Below are 25,219 nucleotides of genomic sequence, written 5' to 3' on the forward strand. Positions count from 1 at the left end.
AAGAGATAGGAAGAGGATGACAGAAAAGAGAGAGGAAGAGGATGACAGAAAAGAGAGAGGAAGACGATGACAGAAAAGAGAGAGGAAGACGATGACAGAAAAGAGAGAGGAAGACGATGACAGAAAAGAGAGAGGAAGAGGATGACAGAAAAGAGAGAGGAAGAGGATGACAGAAAAGAGAGAGGAAGAGGATGACAGAAAAGAGAGAGGAAGACGATGACAGAAAAGAGAGAGGAAGACGATGACAGAAAAGAGAGAGGAAGACGATGACAGAAAAGAGAGAGGAAGACGATGACAGAAAAGAGAGAGGAAGACGATGACAGAAAAGAGAAAGGAAGAGGATGACAGAAAAGAGAAAGGAAGAGGATGACAGAAAAGAGAGAGGAAGAGGATGACAGAAAAGAGAGAGGAAGAGGATGACAGAAAAGAGAGAGGAAGAGGATGACAGAAAAGAGAGAGGAAGAGGATGACAGAAAAGAGAGAGGAAGAGGATGACAGAAAAGAGAGAGGAAGAGGATGACAGAAAAGAGAGAGGAAGAGGATGACAGAAAAGAGAGAGGAAGAGGATGACAGAAAAGAGAGAGGAAGAGGATGACAGAAAAGAGAGAGGAAGACGATGACAGAAAAGAGAGAGGAAGACGATGACAGAAAAGAGAGAGGAAGACGATGACAGAAAAGAGAGAGGAAGACGATGACAGAAAAGAGAGAGGAAGACGATGACAGAAAAGAGAGAGGAAGACGATGACAGAAAAGAGAGAGGAAGACGATGACAGAAAAGAGAGAGGAAGACGATGACAGAAAAGAGAGAGGAAGACGATGACAGAAAAGAGAGAGGAAGACGATGACAGAAAAGAGAGAGGAAGACGATGACAGAAAAGAGAGAGGAAGAGGATGACAGAAAAGAGAGAGGAAGAGGATGATAGAAAAGAGAAAGGAAGAGGATGACAGAAAAGAGAGAGGAAGAGGATGACAGAAAAGAGAGAGGAAGACGATGACAGAAAAGAGAGAGGAAGAGGATGACAGAAAAGAGAGAGGAAGAGGATGACAGAAAAGAGAGAGGAAGAGAATGACAGAAGAGAGAAAGGAAGAGGATGACAGAAAAGAGAGAGGAAGAGGATGACAGAAAAGAGAGAGGAAGAGGATGACAGAAAAGAGAAAGGAAGAGAATGACAGAAAAGAGAAAGGAAGAGGATGACAGAAAAGAGAAAGGAAGAGGATGACAGAAAAGAGAAAGGAAGAGGATGACAGAAAAGAGAAAGGAAGAGGATGACAGAAAAGAGAAAGGAAGAGGATGACAGAAAAGAGAAAGGAAGAGGATGACAGAAAAGAGAAAGGAAGAGGATGACAGAAAAGAGAAAGGAAGAGGATGACAAAAAAGAGAGAGGAAGAGGATGACAGAAAAGAGAAAGGAAGAGGATGACAGAAAAGAGAAAGGAAGAGGATGACAGAAAAGAGAAAGGAAGAGGATGATAGAAAAGAGAAAGGAAGAGGATGATAGAAAAGAGAAAGGAAGAGGATGATAGAAAAGAGAAAGGAAGAGGATGACAGAAAAGAGAGAGGAAGACGATGACAGAAAAGAGAGAGGAAGACGATGACAGAAAAGAGAGAGGAAGAGGATGACAGAAAAGAGAGAGGAAGAGGATGACAGAAAAGAGAGAGGAAGAGGATGACAGAAAAGAGAGAGGAAGAGGATGACAGAAAAGAGAGAGGAAGAGGATGATAGAAAAGAGGAGGGTTAAAAAAAGAAATCTGAATAAAATAAGATCATGCATCAGTCTAATGAAGGTTTGGAAAGCAGACAGACGAAATCGCTGTTCGTTCAGAAAAGAATGACCAGAACAATCATCCAACGAAAAGAGAAACCTTTAACTGAATAGGCAGTGTTGTTGAAAAGAACAACTGAAGATAAGGTCAGTTGCTTCAGCCAACATTTAGCGAATTGGCATTTCTAGGTTGCGGATTTGTTGGAAAAATTTCAACATTTCTCTTGAGTTGACCTTAAAAAGATGTGATGCGAATTTGTGCTGGAATGAAACTTCAGTTGATAATTTATTCCAACTTTTCAGTTTTATTTTGACTTTTCTCCTGTAAACAATTATATTTTAAAATTAACTGTAATCTATCCGGCGTTGACCAGGAGATTTTTACTTCCATTTTTATTTTATTTATTTATTTTTTTTAAATAACACCGTTTTTCTTTGAAATGGGATTTTAAGAGTTAAACTTTATTACGGTATTTGGTCATTAAATTATTGATTGAACCAAATCATTATAAAATTATAACTAATTTTGTTAATGTAATCTTAATTTCTATTTATAAAGTAATTGCATTTTCCAAGAATTTCAATGCCAGAACTAACTTTCAATTCTACAGTTTAAATGACCCCATCCCCCACTTTTCACGACTTTACACCCACACTCCAGTGACCCCTTTTCACTACTTATTACCTGTGACGCTGGATATGACAATGAGCAGGAGTATAAATATAATTCACTGAGAGAAGTTTGAGACTTCTCAGCAAAGGGTAAACCTTGTGACATGGAAGAGCAAAAAACACAGGAAAAGTACTCAAATTCAACAGCAACGAGTTACTAACCCCCCTCCCCCCGGAAGTGCTTGAAGTCAACAACAACAACAATGCAACACAAATTTTAAAAGTCGAAAATAACGAAAGAATAATTATTTCAGAAGATGGCTTTCTCTTTGCCGACAATAGAACCCCTAGACTGGAAAGACTCCAACAAGGAGCAAGCATGGAGAGAACAGAGTGAACACATCGAAGACGCATTTACTGTGTTCAAAATAACAGATGATAAACAACAACTATCACTTTTTCGATTTTACGGGGGAAAGAAACAAAGATATCATTCAAACTTTAACACCGGAGATACCACCAAGCCAAGTAGTGTCTACATACAAAACAACAAAAATAGTCCAGGACGAATATTCTTTGCAGAAAACAAATAAGGTCTTTGAGCATCATAGATTCCAGATACGTCACCCATTTACACATACAAGTAGCAAAATACAATTTGGGCGAATACAACCTGGATAAGACTATAGTGGACCAGATAAGAGAAAAATGTACCTCAAGCAAGGTTTCAAGGGCGAAACCAGCAACACAAACATTTTCTCAAAAATCGACTTGAATTCCTATCACCAAATAGAAATAGATCCGGAGTCGTCCAAAATCTACAGGTACAAAGTTCTAGTTATGAGAATTACATCTGCAGCCAAAGAAGGGCAGCGACTGCTTCAACAAATCCTCCAGAAAATCCCAAACTGCTGCAATGGGGCCCAACAACATTCTAATCTTGGGTAAAGACAAAAGAACATAAGACCCTAGATATAGTGTTGCAGATATTGAGAAAACCTTACACAGAATAAGAGCATATTCCATAGTGAAGAAATCGAGTTTCATGGATTTATCGTGTCTAACATGGGGATCAAACCAACTGACTCTAAAATAGAAGCAATAAAAAATTTTAAAACCCTGAAAATGTCTAGGATATGCGCAGCTTCTTGGGTCTAATAAATTACCTCGTAAAGTTTATTCCTCGACTGGCAACACTTAGTGAACCATTAGAAAGGTTGATACCGGCAAACATGGAATGGTGATGATGAAAGAAGAATCTTGCTTCCTTAAGCTGAAGAATACAATAATCCAAAGCAAACTGCTCATGCATTTTGTTCCCAAACTAGAAACATCAGTCTTTGTGGATTCCAGTCTCATAGGACTAGGAGTAATACCCTGCCAAAACAAACAAGATATACTCACTCCCATCAGCTACACGGAGGGCAGACGTTGTTACTGCCAACTAGAAAAAGAAGCCCTAGCAACCGTATCGGTTTGCGAAAAACTCCATTTTTACCTCTCCGAAAAAATTTTCTTATAATGACCGACTATCAAACCTTAACTATTTTCAATCCCAACAGTAACCCATCCATGCAAATTTTGTGCTGGAGCCTACGCTTGCAACAATACGATTATACCATAAAACATTAATGGTAGGAATAACCCAGCAGACATACTCTCTCGGCAACCAATGAAGTATCAAAAGGCAGTCTCACTCAACACCGTTGTGGCAAACAGCATCCCTAAATCTATTAGTTTATCGGTAATAATGGATGCATCTCAACAGGATCCAACTATCACAGCAGTGGAAAATGCAATACAACAAGACGACTGGAACAGTAACTTAACAGAATCCTATAAACACGTGAAAAATGGATTGACAACCAAACGGGGCATAGTTATGCATGGAACCAGAAGCATTATACCCAAAAACCTACAGAAGTGAATCCTGAAGTTGACAAATGAAACACACCTGGGCATAATAAAAACAAAAGCACTGCTTAGAACAAAAGTATGGTAGCCTAATATAGACAAGGACAGAGGCCACCATAGGCAGATGTATTCCATGCACAACCCTAGACCCTAAGAGAAACCACTGTCCAGTGCCGAAATGAAAGCCCCCTGAGAATTTCTCCATGTTGATATATGTGGACTTTTCTCTAGCAGGGATCACATAATTGGAATGGTTGATGCAAGCTCAAGATTACCTGAAGCATTCATTACAAGATCCACCAGGGCCAGTACAATTGTAGTGAAAATCCAAAACTGTTTCTATACACATGGCATCCCAGCAACCATTGTTTCAGGTAATGGGCCTCAATTCATATCCTCAGAATTTAAGCAATTCTGCAAAGAATGGAGTATCTAACACTGAAAGATAACACCGTATCATCCCAAGCTATTAGGGAAATTGAGTGGTTCTTTGGAATCATGCTGAAAGCTATTCAGGCGATGAATATGGAAGGAAAGGACTGGAGAAAACATCTAGGAGAGTTCCTGGTGTATTACCGAAATATGTCATGATGGGGGGAACACCTGCAAAGCTCCTCTTGGGTAGGGAAGTTAACATCAACCTACCAGGACTGTAAAAGAGGCCTGAAAGCCAGGCTTTGAGAACAGCTCAGCAACAAAACAAAAAGGAAAAAGGCAAATTGAAGAACCGCACAGATCAAAAAGACAAAGCTAAACAGACTAATATAGAACCCGGAGATAGAGTACTCAAACAAAACAGACATAAAAAAACTAACTCCAGTATAGATAGTAGAAGAATGCAGAGAGGAGTCTGCAATTATAAGGCAAGACAACAAACTGATCCTAAGACACGTCACAACTGAAAACAATCCCCAAAGAAAAAACAACTAGAGGATGCCAATTTCCCTTTTGGTGACGATGTCGGAAGACAGGAGGAGAAGGAACAAGAGCGTAAAAGTGATGAAGAAGAAACGGAAGAAACAGACCTCCTGATCGCCCTTAGACGAGCAAAAATGCCACATAGGAAAATCCCGGAGATATGCAAGCAGCAGTTCAGAAGATGAGGAAAGCAATCTGAATACCAAGGAAGGGACAGATGTGACGCTGGATATGACATCATGATCAGGAGTATAAATATAATTCACTGAGGGAAGTTTGAGACTCTTTAGCAAACAGCACACTACTTACACTCCAGTGACCCCTTTTTACTACTTAATATTCACACTCCAAGGACCTGCCTCTTTCATTACTTATTCACATTCCAGTAACCCCTTAATTACCGCAGACTCAGACTCCTTAACTATTTTTTTACATTACAAAACTGTAATATTCAAATTTACATCTAGTTTAGAATTTCTTCATAAGAATGCATTGATATTTTAAAAAATTTGAAATGTTCAAGATTTTTTTTTTTTTTTTTTTTTTACAAAGGAGTTACCGCATATCAAGGCGAGAGTCACTCGGGGACAAGGGTTAATGTGTGTATTGTAATCATTGGGGCAGTTGCGTAATAATTGTTTGTACTGGAAATTTGGTATAATTAGATTATTCAAAAGGACGGCTGAACAAAAAGTTGTTTACATTGGACTTGAAGATAAGGATATTGTAGTCAGCTTGAAAGCAGAGCAGCGGAACAGAGCAAATTTCTGAAATAATTCAATTTACGATAGTAAATAGTTTTTTTTTCAAATGCTTTACAAGAGGACCAAAAACGGCTCTTAAAATTGAACTCAACATTTTTGTTAAGAATTTTTTTTAGAGTCACTTTACCATTTAAAAGGTTTGAACAAGTTAAAAATAAAACAACCATAAGGAGTGGATTCTTTAACTAAGTCCGCTTGGGTAGTTCTGTCGTTGTTATGCTCCTCCATAAAGAGAACTGTGCAACTTTTCGAACGGCAACAGCGTAAAATTCGGTGGCTGAGCAAAGGTTATCATCACAAGTTGACATTTAAGAAGATGGTTATACATAAACACAGATATGGTACTCGTTCTAGTCGCGGGGAGGGGGGGGGATTACTTCACGTAAGAGTCAATACAGTTTTAATAAATGTCAACTTTGTCAAGATATGCCTAATATTTGGATAGGGGGAAGGAAAAATGAAAAACAGACCTGCACAGAACACAAGCAGAAGCAGAAGGCAAGGTAAGGCAGAAAACCCATAACGTGCAGATAAGTGGGGGGGGGGGGGTCGCCGCGCCACTTGTTTCTTGTTCAAACTTAATATTGTAGGGTTCAAATGAACTGTAACTCTTATTTAACAACATAAACATAGTTAAAAAGGTCAGAGGGCCCCCCCCCCCCGCTCACCGCCACCATCACGATTGAAGATCTAGAAAGCTGAGATCTAAGAGATTACAATGTAGTCTTCTATAACGAACTTATTAACCTTGTTTGTTGTTGTGTATGTGTAAAACAATCTTGGATGATGGTTCACTTAGCATATACATTCCATCTGGCAAAGTTCTCAACCTTTATTGCCGCATTTACATCTGAAAAAAATTGCTGAGGTATATCTATTCTAACCACACGTTTTTTTTTAGTGTGTGTGTGGGGGGGGGTATATACTAATCAGTTACTACTCAAAAAGACCAAAAGCCATTCAAGAATAAGGATTAATGAGATTGTCAGTTGGGCGATGAATAATATTATGAGAGGCTTGAAAAGAAATGGATAAAATTTCATTACTTAAGAGGGTGGCTTCACACAAGTATTTCTTGACTTGATACTATGCCTCAGCTTTTCTGGCCGCAATTAAGAAATCCTTTTAGACCAAGGCAATTAAAATTTAAAAAAAAAAAACAAAAAACTTCTGATAAAACACTAAGACAGATGATGGCTCATTTTAGTATACACATTCTATCTGGCAATGTTTTCAACCTTCATTGACCCATTCACTTTTGAAAGCATTTCAACGGTATATCTATCCTGGCCGTCTGTTTTTTTTTGGGGGGGGGTAGCTATTAGGGGCTACCAGCTAACCAGAAGAAAGCAAGTAAAACTTTTTTTTTTATTACTTTAAACTGTTTTGCATTATCTAAAACTGAATCTCGTCATTTCGATAAAGAACTGTATATGCTTGCTATAATTCTTTATATATCTTCAAATATATATTCATGGCATAAATTTACGTATAATTGATTTTGAATCATTTAGTAATTTTCAAATATTAACTGATGTTTATATGCAAGGTGAGGCAGAAATATTTATCTCCTCTTCAGGAGATTAGACACAAGGTTGAGATTTTGAAAAACAAAAACAAAAAAAAAACAATGTACTAAGAGAAATACACACTGGAATAAAAAAGAAAAAAATCCCCAAGCAGTCCCATCAGTGTAGAGGTGTTGGTCTCAGATGATCAACAGTAAATTAACCCCTTCTCAAAAAAAGGTAAAGTCTGATAAAGTGGAACTGAACAGAACTATACCTCAGCTTGATAGAAAGAAAGCCACTGGCAGACTGAGTGTCGATGACGTATTCTTGAGTAATATAAACAAAACTAATTCAAGATTTTCCAGGTAAAGTAATTGAGTAGTTAGAACACTTTAGGCCAAACCATAAAAAAATTCTTGATATTAAAATAATACGTTACCAAAAAAAAAAAAAAAAAAAAAAAAAAAAAATATATATATTTGATGAACATTAACTGTACATGAAACAAAAGCTTTATTGAGCACCCTTACAATAAGTGTTTGAAATGCTGAATCTAGACGTTCTATGAAGGACGCAGGTGCATACAAGTCAGTACAAGTTCACATTAATAAAGCATTAATTGCCGACTTTATTCGGAGGAGCCATTTTTTTTCTCTTTCTTCGACTATGTTATTGTCACAAATAATTTGTTTTGCTTCTGGATAGGAATAAAGTTAAAGTGGACACATTTCTCCTTATCTAAAACAGTAACAAGAATTTAAACTCTTCATAAAAATTAACCTTTTTGACTTTTCATACCATCGGATAAACAATTATATGCGTTTAAAATAAACAGGAAACTAATTTTTTTTCTTTTTAAACCCTAATACGAGATAACATACCTATTCTTCTAATTTCTACTTAAACGGTGGATTCTATTAGATATCATCAAGGGTAAATTATTTTTTTAATAATTTATTCTTATGGATAAAAGGGGCCTCACGATTAACGCATTTCGGTAAGTGGGAGAAAAATCCTTCATGACCGAGACAATTTTATTTTTTGTTCCTATCCAGAGTGCCCCTTTTTGGGGAGCTGGATTTTCCCCACATTAAAAACCGATCTGGTGTCTAACTGCCTCGTGGGGAGGCACGTAAATAGGAACAAAATACTTTTTATAGCACAATTAAACTAAGTACTTGAAATGCTGAGCATATTCTTTAATGCCGTGAGAAGTTCTATATAGGATAGAGTTGTACACAAGTCAGAACAAGTCTGCATTGATTCCTGTCCAAGAATTTGCAGTCCTTAATTGTCTGATATTCCTCAGCTTTTCAGCAACTCCTTCCTTTAAGTCTAGACGTATAAGATCAAGAGAGCAAGTAGGATACTCTAGAGCAAGAGTTGGCAACCTCCAGTCTGCGAGCCAAATCTGGCCCTCGAGTGAATTTTGTTTGGCCCGCTATCTTACTTAGAGCACAATATGAATATACAAGATGTTAGTAATTTCTTTTTTTTTTTTTTTTTTTATTCCTATAGCAAAATAAATGATATCGTTTAAATATAATAATATTACATTTAATACTTGTTTTCTTTAAATGCACAAAAAACTTATTTACATATTCAATAACATTGTTGTTCTCCATGACAATGTAGCCAAAGCTATTTGGCCCTCCTATAATCAGCATAGCTTTATTTTTAGCCCTCACACTCCAAAAGGTTGCCGACCTGTGCACTACAAGACCATAAAAATAGCGTGGATCAATAAATGCATTAGCACCCATTCTTTCAATGTGGCCAAACAAACTCACCATATCGTCCAGATTTAATCTTCCTCTGATGTTATCAGATCTAAGCCCGTCTTTAATACTTACATTGCACATATATCAGTTCTTTCCATACAACGCATGTCCTTAACTCTTACTGGTAAGAAGCTTAACTGCTAACAAGTGTCTTTTGGAAATAAAACAATTAAGATAATTGTCTTCCAATGGTATTCACATCAAGAATAATTCCAGTTAAATTAGGCTTACCAATAAAATAAGCAGGATTCATTTTTCACATCAAAAAAATCTTTTTTTTTTTCTAAATTTTATATATCCATCTTATGACCTTAAACTGATGTAGATTTTATCAGAAGTGGGGGTTTAACTTTCTAACCAGATCATATACTAACTAAAGGGAATTAACTCATTTTTTAATCAAGGAGTTGATTCCATTATGCCGACTCATTCCTTGAGAAATCTATAAAAACGAATTGTGTGCGTGTGCTTGTCCAGAAATAGGAATAGGCTAGGCGGAGAAGAAAGAGAAGGTGAGGGGAAAAAGATAGACGTTTTAGTAGGAATATTTTACACTTTTGCCCCTGAAGTCTTCAATAAAATTTTGTAAATTATACATCATTTTCTTTTTTATTCTAAATAATTAGCTTTCAATATAGAAATAAAAATAAAAATAATAATAATATAAGTTACACTACAATAATACAGAAATAATGTTAGCCAGATTTTCAAAGCTGGGTTTAAATAGTATTTAAGCTGACAAAGTATAAATTAATAAATTAAATAAATAGTATTTAAGCTATCTTTACATCATCAATGCTCTGATCCCCATCTAACATTAATTGAAATAAATGGCTCTCGTCTTGGGGAAGCTCCATGTTTTGATGAGTTTCTGGGCTTGACCATTACTCCTAATCTGAAATGGAACACGTACATCAAATTCATTACCAAGGTCACTGGAAAAATGGTGGGATCCTTCGAACTATCCAGTAGATATCTACCTGTTGATGCAATTCTCTACCTATATAAAAGCCCGGTACATCCAAGGATAGAGCATTGCTGTCACGCCTGGCCAGGAGCTGCTAGGAAGTTCTTATCCTTTTTTTTTTTTTTTTTTTTTTTTTTTTTAAATTACATTTTCACCCCAAACAAGGCAAATTGCCACTTTGGTGTAGGGGGCTACTATCAGGGGCAACAACTACTGGGGTACTATGTAGGGATTTGAGCAGCAAGATGTCGGTTCACGTTACACTTGAACTTCTGCACGTCAGTACTGTTGGGAAGCAGGGACCTGGAATGGAATTCCAGAGTCTAGCGGTTCTGGGGAAAAAACTATTGGAGTAAAAAGATCTTTTACATCTAGAGATCTCTACAGTGTGGGGGTGGGATTTAGCAGCCTGTCGGGTTTGTCGTGGGGGCACAAGTGATTGCAGTTCGTCAGAGCATTCACCACTAAAATACTTGTAGAAAAGGCAGAGGGATGCAACATTTCATCGATGGGACAGAGGCTGAAGCTTAGATGCCAGTTCAGGGTCTATCAGGTTTGCGACTCTCTTTTGAACCTTGTCAAGGAGCGAGAGACTAGTAGCAGATGCACCAGCCCAGATGTGACAGCAATACTCCATACATGGGCGAATGGTGGCCTTATAGAGGTACAGGATACTTTTGGGTGTTAGTAGTTGTCTAGCACGGTAGAGAGAGCCCACCTTTCTTGCAGCGGCCCTGGCAATGCCTTCAATGTAATTGTTCCAACTCATGTTTCCTGTGAACGTTAGGCCAAGGAGTTTGAAAGATGTACTCTCAGATAAAGAGTCGTTGGCCATTGCTATAGGTGGTAGAGAGGGTTTACAGAGTTCAGAATAGACTTCGTAGCCTAGTGGAGGATGCCCTTTTCTCTTCCCTGCAACTGCTTTCTCACAGAAGAGACGTTGAGAGCCTGTCTCTATTTTATCAATATTTTCATGGCAAGTGCTCACCTGAGCTCCAATCTACAGTCTCCACTCGCCATTCACGAGAAACACCCTTTTAGCTGAAAACACTATCAATAATTTCCCCCACTCTTTATCTGTGCTTAAAACTAAATGTAGATTCAATGAACAAAGCTTCTTTCTTAGAACTGCACACCTGTGGAACTCTTCCGTTTACCTGCTTTCCAGCTGACTACAATATGCTCATCTTCAAGTCCACGTAAACAAGTTCTTGATAGGCTGTTCCCCTTAAGTAATCCAATTTACCAAATTTACACTACTAATGATTACTATGATATTGTCCTTTTGATCACCGTACACTCTTTAACCCTTATCCTCGAGTGGCTTCTGGATTTTGAGTAGTGGTGATTCCTTTGTAAAAAAATTCTGACTAGCTATTTTTTGTTATTTACAATAGATTCAAGTTTTTTGCTATCATCTATTAAAAAATATATACTCAATCCGATCTAGCATTTTACAATGTGTAGTATTCTTAAATAGTCACCTTAAAAAGAAAAATCAATATTTCTATCATATATATATATATATATATATATATATGCATATATTAGATTATAATAGCCGGATTTTAGAAGTTGGACCCAAATAACATTTAAATTGACGAATCATTTGCTATTGTTACACATTAATTGCAATTAAATAATGTACTAGATTAGTTTATTTACTTTTTAAATCTAGCAGTTTTCTTATAAGTAGAGCATCTTAAATAGTCATATTAATAGAAAAATCAATTACAGGGGTGGGATAACTTATTCGTTTAGTAAGAGTTATCGTTCTTTACTTTTTCATTCAATGTTTACTGACCATTATGTTTTCTCATTTTCTTTAAAAACAAACACTCGCTTGTAATTTAGACACTGATGGATTGTTGACCTATTTATTGTTTCCTACATTAAACCAGGTTCACTTTTAGCTGAGATAGTTAACGTAAACTAAATTTTTTAAATGTGTGATTTCAGAACAGAAATCATATTTTTAAAATATAACTGAATATAATGAATCCAAGGCAACATCAGCTCGGTACAGCTATGTTATAGTTTAAAAAAAAATAAAAATAATAATATTAATTCTACTGAAAGTTATAAGGAACCAAATAAATGACTGGTTAGCAAAAAATATGTCTATTCATTCTAAATGAGATTAGGTTTAAGGCTCTCAAAATTCACACAAGAATTGTAAACATAGATATGTGATGTAACAGCATTGGTTAACAAAATATTTTAAGTGACACTCTTCTGAGGGTTGATTTGATTTTGTCCTACGGCATATCAACCCTTTTAGAGTTATTCAATTCCAAATCAAGTAACTTTGGAAAAAGGTTTTATGCTTCAAGTTTCTTTTTATATTTTCAAATATTTATTCATGGTGTTTGGTTTGGTTGTTTTGTAGCAGAAAATTGTATTTCTTTTTGACTTTGTAGAACGTGATTAACTTCTGCAAAAGCAAGGAAAACAAAAACAATATGAACGTTTAGTGCACTTTAGGTCAGGAAGCCAATATCTTCAGACAGCCTGATCTGGTAGCACCACACTTATAGATACTGATGGTTCAATCCTTACTACAGGCGATAACTAACAATAGCAAACAAAGATTTCTACATTTTCTTAAATTCCCGAGTTCTAAAAGATGCGCCTAAAGAAATTCGGAGGTGACATTGGTCAAAACGTGAATATGACGACTAAGAAATGATGAGATTATCAATCAGAATACAAATTGCCAATCCTCATCTAAAAATATTCAGAAACCGAAGTAAACAATTTTTGTGTTTTCAGAAAAAATACTTTATCTGCGGGCAAAAGTGTCAGAAAAAAAGTTGAAGATAATGTTACACGTTTCACACGCAACTGGATAAATAAATGAAATTAATGAGAAAATAAGTGACTTTGAATTACGAAGAGTTACGAAGTGAATAAAATAAAGCAATGTATCAACTGTAAAAGCACTTTTCAAATGTATCCGACATATTTGATTTTAGAAACTTTGGCTGCGGAACTCACTTCCCTCCATGTTTGCTATCTGGGTAATTCATCCATTTAAATCAACATTGATGACAATTGACCTCATGGCTAGGAGCAATGTGTAGTATCTGCTCTCATATAACACGTCATTTTTTTTTGTGTGTGTTCCCAGATAGTGAAGGAGAAATCTTAGACCGAGGAAATTTTTTTTTGTTTTGTTTCAGTCCAGTGTGCCATGCCCTTTTTGTTGAACTAAATAAGTTCTCCTTGAGGCATCCTCTTAAATAATGAGGCTCTACCCAAGTTCCACCATTACTGATCATCACAGTGTTGTCTCACAGTCTACCTAGCAGTTACTAACCGCTATCCTAGTGTGGCCTCTTGGCCCTGATAAGCGGTGACTGAAAAAAAAAAAAAAATGCCCTCATGAGGAGCAAAGTAAATAGATACATGCAAAAACATTTCAGAGCTGAAGACTTATCATTCTGATTATTGTCCTTGTTATTTTTCAACAACATTTCGGCCGATGCATTTTCCTGCTTCCGATATATTGTTGACCTGCTGCAATGTTGTCAATTATTTCCTTACTGAACATGCTGAAGTCTTCTCTACTTGCATTCGATAAACTAATTATTTTGGTGTTTATATTTGAATTTGCGGGGAAAAGACTATTGTTGACCAACAATACACCTGAGGTGTGAAGAGCACACTGATTGAAATGGATGTCGAACTTTTTTCGCCGATATTTTCAAAAGTCATTCCCTCTTTTCGATTGACTAGCTTAATTTAAACCTTCGCCACTTCTGGTTTGGCGATGGCCGCAACGGCAAAGCTGTTACTTTTTTTTCACATTCTTTTCCTCCTTCACGAAACCTGCCTGCCTGCTACCACTTTTTTTTTTGCTCAACACACACTTCCAAACACCCGGGCAACGCCGGGCATCCAGACTAGTCTATTATACAAAGGGCAAAATGGGTGAGAGCGTTTGTGTATGTCCATGAAAGGCTTTTTGGTGAGGCTTCTTGCATGATTAGATTCCGGGAGAAGTTTTCACATACTTCCCAGATTGTAATATCTCAGATTTGCAACGCCATTTCTACAAGTCATCTTTTTGATTGACTACGTTAAATCTGAACGCTTTACACTTCAGGTCGGCTCAGGAAGTATGGGTAAGGCATCAGATTTTCTTTCACTTTCTTTTTCACCTTCGAGTCACGGGTTCGAGCCTGGCTGTGTACAACCACTTTTTTTTACACTTCCGGGCAATGCCAGGCACCCAGGCTAGTTAGAATTAAGTCTGCCTTTAAAACTCATGTTACACATTTGTTGTATCATTCTCATATCATTACTCTTTATGCAACGCATATCCTCAACCCTCACTGACCAGGTTTGACATATACACCACACTGCTTACACATGCTTGATAGACTAACATATAAAATTATCTAGTTGGAGTTTCAAAGTCAGACCCACATAGCAATCCATCTGATATATGATTCAAGGTAGCAAAATATTTTCTAGGCAAGGTAATCATTCTAGTTTTATTTCCAAGTGTTAAATATCTTTAAAACAAAACTTTGTCAGATTACAGAATAATAAACTGAAATTAACTTGGCTGAGAACCCAAGAGCCAGAATAAAACGCAAAAAAATTTTATGAGATTGCGCAAGAAAATTGTCCGATATATCAAAGTCAGCATGTGGTCCGAAAGGTAGGTTGTCACCGATTTACTTGGATGTGTCATTGCAGGGATTTTAATTCAGAACACGACACCAATTACTGGAATATAATTTTCTTGGTTCAAAGAATTCTTTGTACAGCTGAAGAAAAACCAGGCAAAGCTTAACACTCAAAGAATAACCTCACTAGACTTAAGCATAGTAACAGGAGTGGAGCGTTTCTGTTAGATCAAAGAGCGTGTACACGCGCACAGCAGAGGTAGGCAATCTGGGTGAGCAATTTTTGCAGGAGTCAGGTGTTTTAAAACAGATTCTGGCGTCAGAGTTTCTTCAGCAGACGACTCTTCTCAGAGGTGGAGTAATCAACAGTTTTTGCAAGAATCAGAGTAAACCTTGTTTTTTTTTTTGTTTGTTTTTTTCTAATTTTTTGAGATGTGGATTGATTATTTGGATTACTGTTCTCAACTAGAGTGTTATTTTCACGTTTCGGTTGACGTTATTTTTTTGTTCTTGCTTTTATTTTACAACTCCAGAAATAGTTGGATCTATTTTTTATTTTAGTTAACTCCTCACCTCTGTTACACAAACATTATGAAAAAAAAAAACAAAAAAAAAACATCATCTTAAAATTCTGCCAAACAATGCGAAACATCCTGCAATAAATCTCTTTGGAAAAAAAGGATGAGTCTTTAAGCAGTGCAATAACCCAAAGCAAGAAACTATAATTTAGAAGAAATGCCCCCAAAATGATTAAATAAGTGTATTAATGTAATACCTCTTAAAGTTGTAATTACTAGCTAATTAAAAATTTGCAAGGCCGCTTGATAACAAGGTTTGAGAAGAGAAATTATCAAATTTAGATTAAAGTTTTTATTCATATCCAACTTCTCTAAAATAATTTGTTATAAATAAAGCAAATAAATAAAAAATAGTTTTTTTTTAAATATAGGAAGTTTGCTAAGGAAAATATTTTTGTAATATAAATATCTTCAGTTTTTTTTTCATGGGAATAATTAATTACGTTATCTATATAGATGAGTTTCTTGTAAGCTTAAACTTGTCAGTATGGACACAACATAATCAAACAATTCAAACTATGGATCCAAGCATTATGAACAATGACTTCTGACCAGTAGGTAGTTATAATGATCATGCCTTTCAAATATGAGGGAAATACATCCAGCATTTAGTTGTAAAATGGCTAATTTGAATATTCAATATCATCTCTCTCAAAGTGCTCGATTTAACAAAGCTTATGCACATGGGCATACACTCACACACATATAAAAGTGTGTGTGTGTGTGTGTGTGTGTGTGTCTGTGTGTGTGTGTGTGTGTGTGTGTGTATATATATATTGTATGTCAGGTCATGTCATATGCTACTGGTACCATGTAACCCAGTACTACTTGCCTCATGGTCGGGTCACCGGCGACTAAACTGGTTCCCCCACCAGACTTGTTTGGTGAGGAGGGCGGCTAGTCTCCCTGAAGGATTAAAAACAAGACCTTCCAAAGGGCCAATGAACTCTTTTTCTGGGTCAACGGCCAACTAGCACCGTGTATATTTGTGTGTGTGTGTGTGTGTATATGTGTATTGGGGTAGAGAGAGCTCCCGTAAGCCGTGGTGAAGGCAACCTATCTAGGAGAAGCAAATCTCTGATTTAAAAAACCATAAAGCGGAAGACCAGTACCCGCATTAAGCTGGTCTGCAGTTTAATTTGTTGCTGGCTATCTTGCTCTTGCTTGTTGCTCGATCTCAACATTTTGAACTGAGAGAGAGACTTAGCTGTCGTACAAAGCTAAGACTCTGTAACATCATATTTGTATAGATACTCCCTCAGACATTTCGGCTCCTGGATTTTAAATGTCTGAGGGAGTGGCACTCGTCTGATAAGACGTTGCAATCATTATATATTCTCACATTCTGAAGGTTATATATATATATATATATATATATATATATATATAACCTTCAGAATGTGAGAATATATAATTATTTCCACAGCCAAACAACGTCACAGCTCACAAGAGCCATGACAGTCAACAAACGAATTAGTTAGAGTTTGGATATGTCTAACTGATGTCTAACTGATGAGCCCAAATGAGGGCAAAACTAGTCTTGGACTTCCAGTTTGTTGACGGTCATGGCTCTTGTGAGCTGCAACGTTGTCTGGTTGTGGAAACAATTGTTTGGTTCTGGTTAATTATATATAGATATATGTGTGTTTCTAATGTGTATCTGTCTTAATGATTATCTGAAGGTTTCCTCAAAAATCAACCTGAGTATTTCTGTCCAGCATGCCTATAGTCTACATAATTATAAAACTCAAATGACTTTGTAACAGGTGTTGTAACCCCATATTCGGTTTACGACTTCCGATTGTGCATGCGTACATAAACAAACCCATAACAGTGTAAACAAATAAACACAAATCGCTACTTTTGCAGAATTTGACCTGCGCACTGAAATATTAACGTTATTATTTAGAAATTATTTAACATGGGAATGGTAGGGATGTTTTGCAATTATTCTGTATTAGAACTATATTGTCGCAATTTTCTTACAAATAAATCAACTTTGACCCGTTGACAACCATAAGAACAATTTACAACAGCGATTTACCCACCGCCTTCCTTTTTTTTTTTCTTTTAAATTTATTCTCCATTTTTTAATACACCTTTCTTAAAAACATTCATACATTTTCTTCTACACTACCAACATAAATAAATAACCCCAAAAAATGTTTTTTTCAATTGCGTTACAAATAATCAACGTGACAATAACATGTTTTCAGCGTCCCAATTATTTTGTTTTCCACGTTTAAATTATTCAAATAAACAATTGTTAATACTGTTTTTTTTACATCGTTCATTTCCGCATTTTCTTAATTAGTTTTATTGACCTTATTATTAACATATAAATTAAATATTTGATCCAATGGGTCATGAATGCTTGTTTAAAATAAATGAAAAAAAGTTACATTTTATTTTCATTTTTTATTTAAAAAGCCATTCTTAACATGGGGAGAGTATTTTATTTTTTTTTTATTTTTTTTTTTAACTATTCTGTACTTTCAACTAACAATTTCATTTAAAAAAGATATCAAAATGTGAATTTAACTTTAAGTATTATGGTATCTGTTCAGTGCACATTTACCTATAAGTATGGCAAACCACATATAATTCAATGGATGTAAGTTTTTTTTTTTTTTCAAAAATAAACAATTATAAACAGAACGACTCATAGAAATCTATATTCTTTTTTCATTTTAATATACTCTCATAGAAATGTTTCTGTTATGTCACAAAAAAACTATTTTCTTTACGTCACAAGTGTCACGCTCATACATTAATTCCATAGCTAATATAACATACTGACCCAATGGGTCACGGGTAGTCTAGTGTGTATATATATATATATATATATATATACACGCACACAAACACAAAAATGTATAAACATGTGCATATGTGTGCATTTTATTATTTCACAGGATTTGTGGGTTGTAAAATTATTAACCCATTTTTTTTTTACATAAAAAGTTCAAACTTTTAGAACACCATTTATATATAAAAAAAATTAATGTTTAGAGACAAAAATTTTATTCAATTTTACAAACCGTAAAAAATATTGTTAGAAACTGCTTTACAGAGATTTAAAATATCATTAGAATCAAATAAATTGTGGCTTATTTAATCCTTTAATAACTAGCTTTGTGTGTTTTTTGTTATTGGCAAACAGATTAACTGGATTATCACTAAATTTATTTGATCTTTAAAAATTAGTTTTTACAAATTTATAGATATATTTGAATTTCTGCAAGACATTTTTCAAAAAAGAAATTTAACACAGTATTAAGCTTTAAATAGCTGACACACTCATCAAAATGATATACATAGTATATATAGCAGCACTGACTGTCACCTAGGTGGTAGAGTTTTAATCCTGGCTTGTGGTTACTAGTCTAGCCACACTGAAGAGCTGTGATACAGCGAAACAGTGTCATAAATGCTACTTATCTTGGATTGAGCATATTGGGGAGTGAAATAACTCCCACTAATATATCATTCAACACTTTTTGTGTAAACAAATGGAGCTTAGGTGTTTGGACAATGTTTGACAATTGTAATTTCACATACCCATCTTAGTAGCAACCAAATAGCATAACTGTTAGAACTGCCGACTGTCGCCTAGGTGGTTGAGTTTGCTGCTAGTCTAGCTGCATTGAAGAGGTGTGATACAGCAAAACAGTGTCTTTGGATGATATATATATATATATATATATATATATGTATATATATGTACAGTGGTAAGTTACATTAATCCAAGGAAACAAAATTCAGTCTATAATCATAATTTTTTGTTTATTTTCTATATATTTTAATTTTTGATAGTTTGAATTTTTTTTAGTTGTTTTTTTTTTTAATTTTATTAAATAGGTTTTTAATATAAAACAAACAAAAATTATGACTTAGGCCAATAACTTCCTTTGGCCATTAAACTATAACCAGTATATATATATATATATATATATATATATATATATATATATATATATATATATATATATGCTCTGAAGCTGGAAACATCTTCATTGAGCTTGTTTTCAAGTTGAAAGCCATTTTTGTTTCATTTTAAGAAAAGAAAAGTCTTGTTCCAAACAAAATGGCGGTCATCAATCCAGAGAAGCTTTGAATTGTCAAAGTCAAGACGAAGACGGACAATAGGATTTCTCGTTGGATAGCCAATCCGTACAATCTTGCACTGTAAAAATTTGCAGACAAAGAGCAAAAGTCTTCTTGTGTGACAAAAAATTATGTGAGAGAATTCTAAAAAACCTAGTATGTTTTATTGATTGATTCTGGTTTCAGATTGGTTGTTAGCAGAGCATGGTTCATTTTGATTACCCAGTTCCTATCACCTCTATCCATAAATACAATTTTATTGGGATCATACCCTACTAACTATATCAAAAATATTGCAACTTGTTATCTATAAATATAAAAGCGAAAATGTGTGTATGTATGTACGTATGTTCGTTCGCTTTTTGTATAGGTCAGAGAAAGGCTTCTTTCCAAGAAGCGATCGGTCGACTCACTTAAAACTTTTTATATCATGTCTAAATGATAATATCTACGAGTTAACGAGGGTCGCCTATTTAATTTGCTAGACTTTGAAAAGATAAATATTCAACATTTTTCACTCGCCACATGTTGATTAGGCTTTTTCGTATAAGAAAAGTGGAACTAATCCTGACGGTATTTTTCTGGTCGGTCGCGATCGCCAGAAATGTCCAAAAGCAATCAGCTTTGATAAATGTGGAGTTTCTCCTTATATCAGACAATTGCTATTCAATTTGGACAATCCCTTATTATGGGGAGCTGGTTCCCCCCCCCCCAACATCTTGGGGAAACAAAAAAATAAAAAAAGCGTTCCCGTAGTAAATAAAATACTACCCCGCAGTCAAAGTTGACCTCATTAAGTCATTAAAACGGGCACCTGCCAATTCCAAATAGTTAAATAAATTCAAATGTGTTTCCGTTAGTATTTCGTGGTGACCCAGTGGTTAACGTCGCACATTTTTTTTCACACTTTAATTTCCAACTTTGCCTCAAGGATTCGGGTTCGATCCTTCATACTTATCTACCAAACTTTTTTTTTAATTTTACCCCCCCCCCCCGACACAAACATCCGGGTAACCACACACACCTCCAAACACCCAGGCAACGCCGGGTACCCCCCGCTAGTTTGTAACAATTTGAACTATAAGGAATATATAACTTAAAATATATATTTTTATATAAACTCTCACTCCCTATTTTTTAGCTCTGCCAGCTCAACATCGCTTTGCAAATGTTTCTACTTACAAAATTAATTTAAATAGTAAGTGAATACACATATATCCGGCTCATTTCAGTAATCACATATGCAAATTTAATTTTTATGAGTAAAGAAAGAAGCTTAATCTTAACAATAACTTAATTATAAAGGAAAGAATAATCATATAAATTTAATTTTTATGAACAAAGAGATCTTAATCTTAATCTATAGATCTAGAAAAGTGAGAATGTGTGTGTGTGTGTGTGTGTGTGTGAGGACACTTCTCAACCTATATACTCAACTTGAAATTCGGTATATAGGGTATTCAGACATGTGAAAAACTAATCGGTTTCTATCTGGAAAAACATGTCTGCTAAGGGGTCAAAACTGAAAAATTGGTACATGGGCATCATCAGATTTTTATGTGTTTGCTAACTTTTTCATGAATGTGCAGGTGTGAATCGTTTTCATGACAGATTCCTTAAGTAGGTTTGAAAACACTTTTTAAATGTCATGTCAAGCTGGCATAATGGTTATCGTACTTAACTCACTGTCTTTAGGTTTTAGTTTCGATCTTGGCTCGAGTATTTTTTATTTACTTACAAGAAGTGAACTGTTGAGAAAAAAACCTAATACTCGCATGCAAATATCTGTTTCTGTATGAATTAAAATATTTATGCATATTTTATGATCGGGCAATGCATGGCAGCCTGCTAGTTACTGATAAAAAATAAAAACAAAAATAAATGAAGGACAGAATTTCTTTTATTTTTAATAGACACAAATAAAATATTTCCTTATTTACATTAGTTGAGTAAATTTTGGGATTATTTACAAGCACACAGATGACTTATTTACAGATTGAGGAGAGAGAAAGATCAGGTTTTTTTTTTGGTTTTTTTTTTTCAAGTAAAACTTATCTCAAAATCTTACTAGCACTAATAATAAAACGAATATGATAAAAATATTATGCAAATTTCTTCCACATTTTTTTTTGTCCCATCTAAAAATGTATGTCTCAAAAATGGAAATACTTGGTCCAGCCATATATATTTGTTATTGGTAATTACTCTGCTTAACCCTATCGATTCAATTCAAGTGAATATCATTATTGCCTAGAAAATGGCATTTTGATCGCCTAGATTCTAAAATTGTTGCCATAAATTGTTAGATATATTTCAAGCAGGCGAGTTAAATAGTACAGATGTTAGTTGGTGCATATACTAGTAGTTTGGTTTGGAGAAGGGAGGTATTTCAGGCAGGTCAACAGAAGGTTGACCATGGCTAGGTATTCAGTTTCTTGAGAACAAAAGTCCTTGATACAGACAGGTTGATATGACATCATATATGAGCAACAGGAAGAATTGTGGGAAAGCTTCTTCCTCAGTCTTGGTGAACGCATTCAAGAGACAAGATATGTAATACGGACTAGCAAAAGTTTAATCTAAAAAAAACAACAAAAAAAAAAACCCAATGTATTTATTAAACATTCTCTCATTTCCTTTTTTTTTTTTTTTCGACTTATGAAGTAATTAATTAAGTTAATTAATAGGTGAGACCTAATGTTCGTTGATATTGATGTTTGTCTGAATTGGTTGCTTTCCTTATTATAAATAAAGAGTGCTTGCCTTTGATTTCAGTTCTAGATTCTGCAATAGGTTCGGACCGACATACACACGCATCAAGGGTGCCCTAGTCTGATGGAGAAGAATACTAAAGAGAATAAAAGTCTGGACGCAGCCATCAACAGTGAACTAAGTGATGAAGGCATTAGTCAAAGTATGGTTTTAAATAAACATGTGTCAGAGTCAAATCATAATTGTTGTAGGATAATTGAGGATTAGATGAGTATACAACAAAATTTCAAGAAATCCTCCAAATTGGATAAAACAGGAAGGAAAAAAACCTTTAAGATTATGATTGTTTTTGTTTTTTTTTAATAGTAAAAGATTTTGAGCAAGGAAGCGCATACTCCATAAACTTTTTTTTTTTTTTTCAAATAAATCCACACATATTTTATGCATACAGCCCACTAGTGTGGATGATACTCCTCAACTTGCATATTACAAAAAAAATAAAAATAAAAATATGAAGAAAAGACATTTTTGTACATGAGCTTATTTTATCGAATGTATACGTTTTATACAATGGAAGGAAGAAAGGGGGGGGGATAAACAAAGAAAGGTGGGATGACAACATGTGAGTATAGACGGGGCTCGCATGGCACCGAGCTTAGGAAGGCAGAAAATCTTGACGCTGGAGAAAACAGGTGGAAAGATCATCTTTGGTGCTCAAATGGTCATCTAGACCAGTGGTCTCCAAAGTTTTTGAACAGGGAACCATATTACTGACTTTTTAAAGCTACGCAGGCCAAAATAATTAAAAAAAAAAAAAAAAAAAATGACCTGGTCATGTTTTATACCGTTTTGATCATTAGTTTTACTTTTTAGTGAAACTGGTTTTCCAAAACTTCATTCTTTCATTCTAATCATTTTATTGAAAAAAAAAAAAAAAAAAAAAAAAAAAAAAGACTGCAACAATTTTCATACATTTCCATTTTTTCAATTTTTCATGAATATTTTAATGTTTTCCATAAGAGTTCTTTCTGCAGGGCGAACTAAAGACTTTGGTGGGCCGTATTTGGCCTGCGTACCATAGTTTGGAGACACCTTATCTGGACCATGGGATAGATCTGATAGGATATGCATTTCATAAAAGAAGATTGCAAGCATTATTTATGAACTTACCTTTGGAAAGTATCCATGATAGATATATCTATAGACAGACATAAGCTGTTTCAGTAACTGTTCACTTCCAAATGACCATCATTACAGCACGTTGTGTTTCGACTTACCTAGAAAAATAATATAAGAAATAAACATGAGAAAGCAATAGCTTCAAATAGTGATAAATAAAACTTTTTTTTTTTTTTTTTTTTTAAACGGTACGAGCAGTTTTCTTGAACAGAAGTATTGTTCATAAGCATATAGATATTAAATAAAGGTGTTTGTAATGCAGAAAAATAAAATAGAATAGTGAAAGAGATGAACAAAAGAAAATAATTGAAGGGTTGATTATCATAAGTAAGCAATAGTTACAATTTGCAATTGTATTTTTAGCATTGCCCATATCGAGGATTGAATCTTCAATCCCCAGAAGATTGTAATTTAGAATTAATGATACATAGCACTTATATCCATTGTGCCAGAAGTACTCGCGTGGCTGACAAGACACACCTGAAGGTTGGTTGGTTGGTTGTTTTACGGCATATCAACCCTTTTCGGGTTATTTAATGCCGAATCCAAAGATCTTGAAGAAAAAAATTTTTTAATAGAATATATTTGTTGTCTTCAAGTCGGTTTCTATTTAACCCATAGTTGGAACCCTAACAGGTACTACCACTCTGGGTCAGAGTGGACCTGGGAGCAATGGTAATTAAAGGGTGGCTCCACACTCCCCAAAGCCCACAAGCTGGGGCCTCACCACTGGATATAGCTTAAGGTCATATTCAGGACCAACACCTGAAGGTAGGAAGTTAAATCAGCCGAAACATTGTGAAAGGAACACCCAAAATAAGAACAGTATAATAACTGATTAATCCATATAATACTAAATAGTAATTATAATTTTTATCTGGTGCTTACATATATATCATCTTATTCATACAATAATCATGTAGAGTTTCCAACTCCCACCTAAATAGATGTGTTCAAATAGTACAACATAATTCTAATAAGTATAAATTATTGTCCAGTTATCTCCCTTTGTTTCTTGACATTTTTTTTTCCAAAATGGCGGTGCCAGACAGTCACGCCTTGATTACTCATAAAATTTGCCTTTCTTATCTAAAAATAAAACTACTTGATCAATTTACGTAATTTTTGGAATATGATATTTTACTTTCGTCACGGATACGCACATCATACAGATTTTTTTTAAATATACATAGAATTCTGGACAAGAACCAGATATTTAAATCCTGCATATATCTGCCAATTTTTATTCATTTACCCACTTCTCTCTCTCTCTCTACGAATCCTGGGTTTGACACAAGGTGAAGCTTAGTATGATATGTGGTCATTTCTGAACGCCACAAAAGATGGATGGTAACAATCTTCTGAAACTTTGTGGATCTTGTTTGGTTACCTCCTTGTTATCTTGATATTAAACGGATGAGGGGATAACCAGGTATAAGGCTTGACATTACAAAATGATGCCATCTACCAAATCAAATTAGCTGTTTTGCTTTACTGTATATCAACTTTTTTCAAGTTATTTAAATGCAGTCATTAAAAATGTTATAAGTTTCAAGTTCTTTATATCTTCAAATATTTATTCATATTTGGTTTTGTCGGAAAAAAAAAAAATGTTTTTGCCTTTGACTTTGCAAATCCTGATTGAGTTTTGCAAACGAAAAGCAAAAAAAAAAAAATAAATGACATCAATGTTTGCTGCATTTTTGATCAGGAAGTTAGTATTTTACATTAGGTTTATTTGGTAGCACCAGATGTCGTAATAAATATTACTACTCT

General features: G+C 34.9%; 1 protein-coding gene across 24 annotated transcripts in view; it reads right to left on the reverse strand.

Moving 5' to 3' along the window:
* The window catches only part of LOC145239774 (rho GTPase-activating protein 39-like), a 1,121,368-nt gene that overhangs the window by 895,363 nt on the left and 200,786 nt on the right, over window positions 1-25,219 (reverse strand). For 13 of the 24 annotated variants that reach the window (XM_080103220.1, XM_080103221.1, XM_080103223.1 and 10 more), the window contains exon 2: window positions 23,435-23,541. The exons of the other annotated variants lie outside the window; for them this stretch is intronic. In XM_080103220.1, coding sequence (XP_079959346.1) covers window positions 23,435-23,451 — 17 coding nt within the window. In that variant the 5' untranslated portion in view covers window positions 23,452-23,541. The remainder of the gene's footprint in view (window positions 1-23,434; window positions 23,542-25,219) is intronic. 24 annotated transcript variants of the gene reach the window in all.

Source organism: Euprymna scolopes, chromosome 19 (genome assembly GCF_053919585.1).
Source record: "Euprymna scolopes isolate OS-2025 chromosome 19, ASM5391958v1, whole genome shotgun sequence".
Classification (NCBI taxonomy): Eukaryota; Metazoa; Mollusca; class Cephalopoda; order Sepiida; family Sepiolidae; genus Euprymna; species Euprymna scolopes.